This window comes from Myotis daubentonii, chromosome 12, assembly GCF_963259705.1.
Source record: "Myotis daubentonii chromosome 12, mMyoDau2.1, whole genome shotgun sequence".
Taxonomy (NCBI): Eukaryota; Metazoa; Chordata; class Mammalia; order Chiroptera; family Vespertilionidae; genus Myotis; species Myotis daubentonii.
In genome coordinates, this window is record NC_081851.1 from 19,691,256 (window position 1) to 19,702,860 (window position 11,605).

Genomic DNA, 11,605 nt, shown 5'->3' on the forward strand with positions numbered 1-11,605 from the left:
GCAGGAGTGCCGTCGGGGTGCTCCAGTCCAGCCGAGGGGACCACAGGCTTTTCTGTATGGGACACAAATCCCAGGGGCCCCCTGAGCCGGGAGGAGGGGCTCTTTGCATGATTAAGGAGCAGGTAGCTCTCTCTGCAGGGCGCCAACTCTGGGAATGGGGTGGGGGTGGGAGTGGGACTCTAGAGGTGGCCCTGTTCCCCCAGCTTCCCCTCCCGTCTCCACCACCAGCTCCACCGCAGGGCCTTGCACTGGGCCTGCCTGAAGGGCCACAGCCAGCTTGTGAACAAGCTGCTGGAGGCAGGGGCCGCTGTGGACACGCGTGACTTGGTGAGAATCGGGGGAGGCTCCCCTCCCGGCAGAGGCTGGGCCCGGCATGCGGTGCCTCACACTTCAGCGCTTTTGTTTTGCAGCTGGACAGGACACCTGTGTTCTGGGCCTGCCGTGGAGGACACCTGGACATCCTCAAACAGCTGCTTAACCACGGAGCCCAGGTCAACGCACGGGACAAGGTGAGGGCACGCCAGAGGGCGGCCTGTTGGGGGCTGACTTCCTGGAGGAAGCACAGCCCTGGGGTGGGGGCGAAGCCTGCCCCTCAGGAGTGACACTGTCCCTCGCGCCCTTAGATCTGGAGCACCCCCCTGCACGTGGCCGTGCGCACGGGGCACTGCGAGTGCCTGGAGCACCTCATCGCGTGCGGGGCCCACATTGACGCGCAGGACAAGGTCGGCGCTGGTTTGGGGCAGCTCCGGCTCAGGCAGGCTACGTTTATAAAGCTGGGGACAGTGAAACGAGGGCTTAGGGTAGAAGCAGCAACAGGGGAGCGCCGAGGTGGGGCTGCTCTAGCGCCCTGGGAAGTCAGAGAGCAGGGGACCTTGGGGACAGATTCGGGGGGTGAGTCGAGTAAGAGCTGCTGCTGCCCACTGCTCCCCCGGGTGCACACCTAGCGGGGTCCCTGCGCGTCTAGGAAATGCGTTCCTGGGGGGGAGAGCACCGATGTCCCCTTCTCGACAGGAAGGAGACACAGCTCTGCACGAGGCTGTGCGACACGGCCACTACAGAGCCATGAAGATGCTGCTACTCTACGGAGCCCAGCTGGGCGTGCGGAACCAGGCGAGTCCCAGCAGGCCCCGCACCCAGGAAGGCAGGTGGGGGCGCTAAGGGGAAAGGACTGACCCAGCCACCTTGTTCCCAGGCTTCAGCGACCCCCGTGCAGCTGGCCCGCGACTGGCAGCGGGCCATCCGGGAGGCTCTGCAGGCCTACCAGGGGCATCCCCGCAGCCGGTGCTGACGACAGCCGCCCACCGCCCGCCACCCCCGTGCTCCCCCATCACGTGTCTGCGGTGCTGACCTCAGGCTTCCAGGGCAGACAGTCCTGTCAGCTCAGCCCGGCCCCCAGGCAGAGGAGCAGCTGCCCGAGGGCCCGAGCCAGGAAGGGCTGAAGCAGGACCCAGAGGCCCAGACGGGACAGTGGAGCTGGGAGCTCGGACGGCCACGAAGCCGAGGACGCTCAGCCTCCAGCTCCCAGGGCCGCGCTAGGCTTCCCGGTGCCAGGGAGCCTCCGAGGAGACTGCTTGTGCCCCTCCCTCCCACGGGCGTTTCCTGCCGGGTGGCAGTTTCACAGCTGCCAGTGCCCGTGGGTGGTTCTCTCAGCGACTCCGCGCCTGTCAGCAGGTGTCTGGAGTGGCTCTCGTGTCTGGACGGGGCTGCTCAGCGGGTCTGAGGCCCCATAGCAGAAGTCCAGTGCCAGCCTGGTTGCCACAGGAGCCCTAAGAATGAGGAGCTGGAGCCAGTACTGAGAGAACCTGCGCCCGTTGTCTAAAGGCTGCGGTCAGGCCTGCCCGCTGCTCTGCAGGGGTCAGCTGGTAGCTCTCCTGGTGACGGCGAAGCGCCTGGGTGCTGGGGTTGCTCGTGGCCCACTCAGCTTTTGGGGCGGTGGCCCGTAACCCTCCTTTGCCTCAGGTGCTAATGCCGCCCTGGCACTGGAGCTCTTATACGTACCCTGCAGCTGTCGCCTCTGCCACCTCCGCAGGGCACCGCGGGTTCTGAGCACGCCGTGAAGGGACGCAGAGGAGCACGCCTGCCCCTGCGCTGGCTGGCGCACGTTTAGGGCCCAACTCCACACACACTCTCCAAATGGACCCTCCCCTTCCACTGTCCCTGGCACTTCCTTGTGCTGGTGTGGACGTGCTCCTGGCAGGGCTGGGTATTCAGTTCCAGGAAGTGAGCCTTGAGGAGCTCAGCTGACCCGAGAGCTGTAGGCCGAGGGGCAGCTCCAAGGTGAAGGGCCGGCCTCCCTCCCACATGTGCGGCATCTGGGCAGACACTGTGCCAAGCAGTTACTTCTGTCTAAGCTGGTGGCCTTCTCAGGCCAAGACCAAGGCTCTTATTGTGTGAAAAAGCCGACTAGAGCCCACACCTTCCCTTCCCTTGGCGGCCCCTGCCCTGGGGGACAGAGCCAGCACTCACCAGATGCTGGGGCCATGGGAGGAGCAGGGACTCTAGTCCACGGAGAAGACGACTCCCCACCCAGAAAACGGGGACACTTAGGTGACCGACAGCAGTACCTTTTTATACGCGTCAATGTGTTCATTAAAATAGGCTGGTCATCCACCCGGTCTAGTGTGTGCTGGGCTGGAAGCAGCGAGGCCATCAGGCCCTGGGCCAGCCTGCTGACCACGCCGCAGCGGACCGCGAGGTAGGCCCCATGCACACGGGGCAGTCTGGGCCCTTGGCCCTCACGCTCAAGGCATCTCTACTCATGGACGGACAGGATCAAAAAGCAGTGGTTCTCAGCCTTTGGCTGCTTATTAGAATCACAGGGAAAGCTTTAGAAGTCCTAATATCCAGACAACTCAATCAGAGTCCCTGGGTGGGACCCAGGTGTTAGCATTGTCATGCAGACCACACACTGGTCCATGCAGGAAATCCTAAAGAACCCACAAAACCACCTAGAATAAGAGTTCGGCAAGATCTCAGGATATAAAGTAAACATACAAAAACCTATTTCCACATATTAACAAGGACCATGTGATCACCACAATGAAAACCTAAGTACTGCCCTGGCCGGTGGCTCGGTTGGTTGGAGTGTCCTATACACCCAAAGGTTACAGTTCGATTCCCGGTCAGGGCACCTACCTAGGTTGCAGTTTTCATTCCTAGTCGGGACACATACAGGAGGCAACCAATCAATATTTCTCTCTTCCCCTCTCTTTCAAATCAATTAGTATGTCCTCAGGTGAGGATTAAAAAATAAAATCAATAAACCATATCCTTGGTGAGGATAAAACAAAGTACCATTTACAATTGCTTCTAAAAATAAAGTACTTAATTGTAAATATAACAAAATACATAAGGACTTATATGCCAAAAGCTACAAAACACTAATGAATGAAACCAACCCAGAGTTAAATGGAGACTTACGGTGTTCATGGACTACGAGATGGAACGCAGCAATGATTTCAATTCTCCCCAAATTGATATACAGATTTAATGCAGTTCCTGCCAAAAACCCAGGAAGATATTTTATAGAGGTAGATAAGATTACTTTTAAACTTATAGCTAAATCAATTTTGAAAAAGAATAAAGTGGAAGGAGTCTACCAGATTTCAGAACTCGTTACAGGCATACGTCGGAGATAGCAAAGGTTTGGTTCCACAACACTGCAGTAAACTGTAATCTTGCTGGTGGAAGGTCTGGCCTTCCATATGTAGGCCATGCAGCACCTGTGGCGAGCAATAAGATGAAGCGCAATAAAACGAGGTGTGTCTGTGTGCAGTCTCCGGAATCAGTGTGGTGCTGATAGACACACAGATCAACAGTACAGAATACACAATCCGGAAATAGGCACAATATGCCCAAGTGACTTTCTACAATGATGCAAGGTTTAACCAGTTAACGGCCATGGTATTTTGAATTTAACTTAAAAAGGTCCGCTGCTTGAGTCAATAGGCACTTATGGTGCACGAATGGTTAATTCATGAAGGAGAGACAAAGGTGCTGGAGCAACTAGACATCTATAGGCTAAAAAAAAGTTACCAGGCAGACAACTAACAAAAAAGGACTCCTGGTCAACGTCCACACACACACCTGAGATCCGCACACGAGACACTGAGGGTGGGTGTCCCACAGCGAGCAGGGTGAGGCAGGATGGGGAGGGGCCACAGGTGCAGTCGGCACCCACCATGGCCCCAGCTGATTCAAGAGCGGGAAGGAGTCGGGCCGCTCCCCTCACACAATAGCAGAGGGCAGAGGCCACGCTGCCACCTGAGTGGGTGACAGAGCGGAGGTGAGGTACAGCCATGTGGCAGCCGCAGACACTCAAACCTGCCCGCCCCCACCTGCTGCAGCCCAGCTCACCCGGGAGTGGAGGAGCCAGGGGCAGTCCAAAGGGTGGAATGGGCACAAGTGACATTCCCGCCTGAGCAGCAGGCTCCCACTGCAGCTAACCTGGGCTGCGACCTGGCACAGCAGTGTTGCGGCTGCAGCAGACCGGTGGTCACCATTACTAGCAAGAAGGCAAAACTTCAGACTTGTGAACCCGCCTCCCCCCCACCCTTACCACCCATCATGGTGGAACCTGGTGTGGAGACACCTCAGATGGCAGCCTCTGGTTACAAAGAGGCAGCACTGGGGACTCACAGGCCCGGAGCCCAACAGCCCATCACAGGATGGTACCGAGACTGAGGAAACCCAGACACGGAGGGGACACCAAACTCCTTGACAGGCAACACTGCCCCGAGGTCCCAGGTGCCAGTAGAGCAGGTAAGAGACCGAAAACTTGCAATATAGCACCATCTAGTGGAAAACAAGAGAAAGACCTATGCTTATCGACCTGCAGAATTGTGAGCAAAACAGTACCTAGGAGTTCACCGACTGGAGTGCCCAGGCAGAGAACAACCAACCCATCAAGCACCTTGAATAACCACAGCAACAAGGCAGCTCAGAAAGAAAAGTCTCTAGAAACAAACTCCAAGACAACTGAAGACTATAATTTAAATGACAGAATTCAAGATTGCAATTATGAAAAAACTCAGGCAGTTCAATGAGCCAAGGAATAAAATCTACAAATGAAAGAACTTTATCGCCCTAACCGGTTTGGCTCAGTGGATAGAGCGTCAGCCTGCGGACTCAAAGGTCCCAGGTTCGATTCCAGTCAAGGGCATGTACCTTGGTTGCAGGCACATACCCAGTAGGGAGTGTGCAGGAGGCAGCTGATCGATGTTTCTCTCTCATCGATGTTTCTAACTCTCTATCCCTCTCCCTTCCTCTCTGTAAGAAATCAATAAAATATATTTTAAAAAAAATAATAATAATAAAAAAGAACTTTATCAGAGAGACTGAAACTATAAAAAGAAACAAAACAGAAATTCTGGAGCTGAAGAATGAATCAGAAAGATGGGAAAGAGCAGACCACATGGAAGACAGAATTGGGGGCTCAACGATAGAAATCTAGAAATGACTCCGGTGGCAGAGAACTGAGTGTGAAACAATGAAAGAACTCGACAAGAACCTCCTGCCTCCATTAGAGAGCGACAAGGGCACTGGGAATACCAGAGGAGAGACGAGCAGAGGGAACAGGCTGATTCAACCAAGTAACTGAGGAGAACTCACCAAACCTATCAAAGGGCTGGACCCTCAAATTCAAGAAGCGAACAGAGCTCATGTTGTCTTTAATGTGAATATTCTGCCCTGCTGCCTTTCTATCCTGTTACAAACCCACTGCACTGGCTCTCCCTCCTGGGAGCACACCGTGCCTCTCCCTGCTACCTGCCCCCCCACACACACCCCCCACCCCGCTCCTTACCATTAGTTCCTCACTCCCAAGCTCCACCGGCCCTGCCTTTACCTCTGTAATTGTTTCTTAAGCCCATTTCTTCTAGGAATTACTTTTTCTACCTCTGCACGTTACCCAGTAAATGTACTCTTACAAAAAAAACCCAACTTAGTTGAGATATAATTTGCATGCGGTTACAATGCACCATTTTCAGAATACATGAGTTTTGACAACTGTATATTCCCATGTAATTACAACCACAAAACAAAAACAACAAAAAAACAGAACATCTTCCAAAATGCGCTCCCACACCCCTTTGCAGTCACCCACCAGCCCTCAGGCCCCAGCGGGGGCTTGTTTCCTGTCACTCTAGGTTACTCTTTTTAAAAAAAAAACAACTGTATTTATATTGAATACAGGTGAGGGAGAGGGGAGGGGGAGGGAGAGGAACATTAATGGTGAGAGAGTATCACTGATCGGCTGCCTCCTGCAAGCCCCTACTGGGCATCGAGCCTGCAACTCAGGCATGTGCCTGACCAGGAATCGAACCGTGACCTCCTAGGTCACCAACCACTGAGCTATGCCGGCCAGGCACTATAGGCTACTTTTGCCTCTTCTGGAATTTCATATAAATGGAATCATACGGGGGCGGGGGGGGGGGGGGGAGAAGCTAACAGAACACCTAATTGTGTCAGTGCAAAAACACCTTCAGGACACCTTCTATTAAAACTGTCAGAAGTTAATGACAAAAAAAATAGTAATTCCAGGGGGGAAAAAGATTGTAACCTACAAACCAGGAGAGAATGGAGTGAAATATTTAAAATATTGAAAGAGAAACCACCAGCCAGGAATATATCCAACAAAGTTAGCCTTTAGATCTGCAGGCTAAAATAAAGCAATAAAGGCCTTTTCTGACAAACAAAAGCTGAGGAACTTTACCACCACAAGACCTGCATTACAAGAAATGTTTAGAGGAGCCCTTCTACCGGAAACAAAAAGATGATAGTGTATTAAAACTGTTGAGCCCTGGTCAGGTAGCTCAGCTGGTTAGAGCGTCGTCTAGATGTGCCAAGGCGGCAGGTTCAGTTCCAGTCAGGGAGTCAGCCAATGAACATATATAAGTAAGTGGAACAACAAATCTGTGTTTCTTTCTCTCTCTCCCTTCCTCTCTCTCTAAAATCAATCAAAAACTTTTGAATAAGAAGAAAAATGGATAGACAGAAGAAACTGCAACTCTATTTTAGAATATAGTATTGAACAAATATGACATAAAGGTTAAAGGGGGAAGGGTACTTGAAAGAGAGACTCTAACTGCAATTTGGAAATGAGCACATCATAAAAAGGGATGTTTGTGACAACAAAACCATAAAGGAGGACAACTGAACTTACACAGGTGAGTGGAGCCGCAATCAGAAGGAAAAGAACTAGGGTAAGCGTGGAACTTTCATTCTACATAAACCCAACGGTAACCACAAAACAGCTCCAGAGCTGAGACACGAAAACCACCAAGCTAAAATAGCAAACAGAAGACACAGGATAAAATGGCTGTAGTCAAGTCCTCGCAAATCAGCAATCATCCCAAATGCAAATGCACTGAACTCACCCATCAAAAGGCACAGAGTATCAGAATGGATTAAAAACAAGACCCAACTCTATGTTGCCTTCAGGAGACCCTTGATACTCCAAGCAATGGCATCCAAAGTGGGAGTAGCTGTACTTACATCAAACAAAATAGATTTCAAGATAAAAAAAGTTATTAGAGCTCTAGCCAGTTTGGCTCAGTAGATAGAGCATCAACCCATGAACTGAAGGGTCGTGGGTTCAATTCTGGTCAAAGGCACGTACCTCGTACCTCGGTTGCAGGCTTGATCCCTAGCCCCGGTCGGGGAAAGTATGGGAGGCAACCAATCAATGTGTCTCTCACATCCATGTTTCTCTCTCTCTCCCCCCCCTCCCTTCCGCTCTTTCTCTAAATCAATGGAAAAATATCCTTGGGTGAGGATTAACAAACAGGTTATTAGAGACCAAAAATAGATAGTATAATGATAAAGGAGACAATTAATTAGGAATTAACACTGATCAATATATATGCACCCATCCCAGCCAGTGAGGCTCAGTGGTTGAGTGTCAATCTATGAACCAGGAGGTCACAGTTCCATTCTGTCAGGGCACATGCCCGGGTTGTGGGCTCGATCCCCAGTGTGGAGTGTGCAGGAGACAGCTGATCAATGACTCTCATCACTGATGTTTCTTTCTCCTTCTCCCTTCCTCTCTGAAATTAATAAAAATATATTTTTTGGTAAAAAAAGATACCTAAGATACAAATGAAAATGACAATATAACACACCAAAATATTTGGGATGCAGCAAAGTGGCTCTAAAAGGAAAGATTATAGCATTACAGGCCTATCTCAAGAAACATGAAAAAAACTCAAATAATCTAACATTAAACCTTAAAGAATTTTAAAAAAAGAAAAGCACAGTCAGAAGGAAGGAATAAAAATTAGAGTGAAAATGAAATAGAGAACAAAAAGAAATAGAATAAAATTGTCAAATTTCTGGCTAAATTATGGAAAAGAGAGAAAAGACTCAATAAAATCTTAAATGAAAGAGATGTTACAATGAACACAACAGAAATACAAGTATCAGAAGAACTAGAGGCCCAGTGCACGGGTTCGTGCACCAGTGGGGTCCGTCGGCCTGGCCTGCAGGGATAGGGCCAAAACTGACTCTCCGACACCCCCCGAGGGGTCCCAAATTGCGAGGGCGGTTCTCAGGCGATGCACCCTGGAATCGGGCTCCCTCCTCTCTGGTTCCAGGTGCATCACCTGAGAACCGCAGCTGCCAAGTCACTGCAGCTCAGCAGCTCCTGCGTTGAGTGTCTGACCCCTGGTGGTCAGTGCGCATCATAGCTACCAGTCGGACAGTCGAATGGTTGCTTAGGTTTATATATATATATATATATACATACACATATATATATACACACACACACACTAGAGGCCTAGTGCACGGATTTGTGCACTGGTGGGGTCCCTCAGCCTGGCCTGAGCCCTCTTGCAATCCAGGACCCCTTGGGGGATGTTGGACTGCTGGTTTCCCGATCCCTGGCAGTCTGACATCCCCCAAGGGATGTAGTGCTAGAAGCGGCAGACGGCTAGGGAGGAGCCCAAGCCCAGGCTGGGCACCGCACCGCTCCCACTCATCCCGGCTCCGCTGTGCCTGCCGTCGCCGCCGCTCAATAAGCTCATTGAGCAGTGTTCTTACTGTGGGAGCACACTGACCACCAGGGGGCAGCTCCTGCTTTGAGCATCTGCCCCCTGGTGGTCAGTGTGCATCATAGCGACCAGTCAAATGGTTGATTGGTCAAACGGCTGACCAGTCAAACGGTTGACTGGTCGCTTAGGGTTCTAGATAGATTAGATAGATAGATAGATACTATGAAAGGTTATATGCCACCAAATTCAATAACGTAGAAGAAATGGACAATTTTTTAAAAATATATAACCACCCTAGACCAAATCATGAGGTACTGGAAAACCTAAATAGACCAATCACTGGTAACAAAATTAAAACTATTAAAAAGAAACACACACCTCCCCCAAAAAACAAAAGCCCAGGACCAGATGGCTTTTCTACCCAAACACTCAGAGAATATTCTTCCTCCAATTCTTCCCCAAAAATTGAAGAGGAGGAGAAACTTCCTCATTTTATGAGGCCAACATTACCCTGATACCAAAACCAGGCAAGAACAACGCAAAAGAAGAAAACTACAGACCAATATCTCTGATGAGCATAGATGCAAAAACCCTAAACAAAATCCTAGCAAATCAAATAAAACAAAACATTAAAAGGATCATATACATTATGATCAAGTAGGGTTCATTCCTGGGACAGAAGGATGGTTCAACACATGCAAATCGATCAATGTAATAATACACTAAATTTACAAAGTAAGTCATATGATCATATTAATAAATGTAGACAAAGCATTTGACAAGATCCAACATCCATTAATGATCAAAACATTCAATAAAACAGGTACAGAAGTACCTCACATAATAAAGACCAGTTCTGACAAACCCTCAGCCAATATCAGTCAATGGTGGAAAACTGACAGCTTTTCTTCTGAGATGAGGAATAAGAAAAAGACGCATCATCATTGTTATTCGCCATAGTATTGGAAGTCCTCGCCAGAGCAAATAGGCAAGAAAAATAAAAGGCATCCAAACTGGGAAGTCAAACTGTCCCTATTTGTAGATGGCATGATACTATATAGAAAACCCTAAAGATGCCACCATAAAATTATTAGAAAAAAAATAGTAATGTTGCAAGATACCAAATCAATACATATGTGAACATCTGATTTATGACAGATGGCATTACAGAGAGGAGAAGAAAGATGTGCTTCTCAATATGTAGGATTTGAACACTTGGTTATAGCCATTTGGGGGAAAATAAAGGAAATTGAATAGTGCATACACATATCAATTTTTGGTGGGTTAGACATTTAAATGCGTGTGTGTGTGTGTGTGCATGTAGATAATGTAGAAAAATATTTTTATGACAATAGGGTAGAAAAGGATTTATCAAGACACAAAATACAAACCATAAAAGAAAATATTTGGTAAGTCTGACTGCAGAAAAATTAAGAATGACTATTTCTCAAAAGACGTAATAAGTAGAATGATAAACTACAACAAACAGAGAACTTTTTGCAGCACATTTATTCTACAAATGATTAGAACCCAGGACACATAAAGAACTCATGAATAAATAAGAAAAATACAAACTCAATGGAAATAGGGCAAAAGAGCCCAGCTGGTGTGGCTCAGTGGCTGAGCTTTGGCCCAGGACCAAGAGATCACGGGTTTGATTCCCGGTCGGGGCACATGACCAGGTTGCTGGCTTGGTGCAGGAGGCAGCCTATCAGTGATGTTTCTCTATCATTGATGTTTCTATCATACTACACCTCTCCCTTCTTCTCTCTCTAAAAAATTAATAAAATCCTATTAAAAAAAAAGGACAAAAGATATAACAGGCATTTCCCAGAAAAGAAAACATGAATTGCCCATCAACACATAAAAAGACACTCAATCTCATCAGTAAACAGTAAAATGCAAATTGAGAAAAGAACCTTGACCAGAATGTCATACCTTATACAAAAATTAACTCAAAATGGATCACAGACTTAAATGTAAAACAAATCTATAAAGTTTAGAAAACATAGGAAACAATCTTCAGTATCTGGCAGGAGGCAGATTCTTAGCCATGTCATCAAAAGCATAATCAGTAAGAGAAAAAAAATCTGTGAACGGGACTTTATCAAAATTAAAAATGTTTGCTCTGTAAAATATGCTGTTTAGAGGATGAAAAAATAAGCTATTTGTAAACCAAAACCTTAAAAAAGGACTAGTATTTAGAATATATATTAAGAACTCATAAAACTCAACAGCAGCCCGGCAAGTGTAGTTCAGTGGTTTGGCATCAACCCATTAATCAGGAGGTCAGGTTCAATTTCCAGTCAGGACACACAGGAGGCAGCCAATCAGTGATTCTCTCTCTTCACTGATGTTTCTCTCTCTCTCTCTCTCCTCCCTTCCTCTCTGAAATAAATGAAAATATATTTTAAAAAACATAACAAAACTCAACAGTAAAAAAAAATTAAACAATCCAATTAGAAAACGGGCAAAAGACATGAACAGGTATTTCATGGAGTGAATAAGCAAATAAAAAGATACACATTAGCCATTCTCTCAATGCAAATAAAAACCACAACGAGATGTCACAACATACCTACCAGAATGGCTAAAAGTGTCAATACGACACGCTG

The 11,605-nt window shown here is 48.1% G+C and overlaps 1 protein-coding gene across 1 annotated transcript in view; it reads left to right on the plus strand.

The window, feature by feature from the left end:
* Positions 1–10,760, plus strand: part of ANKRD23 (ankyrin repeat domain 23) — a 13,184-nt gene extending 2,424 nt beyond the window's left edge. Inside the window, exons 5-9 of the mRNA XM_059659083.1 lie at positions 229–327; positions 411–509; positions 624–722; positions 1,012–1,110; positions 1,193–10,760. Coding sequence (XP_059515066.1) covers positions 229–327; positions 411–509; positions 624–722; positions 1,012–1,110; positions 1,193–1,288 — 492 coding nt within the window. The 3' untranslated portion in view covers positions 1,289–10,760. The remainder of the gene's footprint in view (positions 1–228; positions 328–410; positions 510–623; positions 723–1,011; positions 1,111–1,192) is intronic.
* Positions 10,761–11,605: the final 845 nt, after the last annotated feature.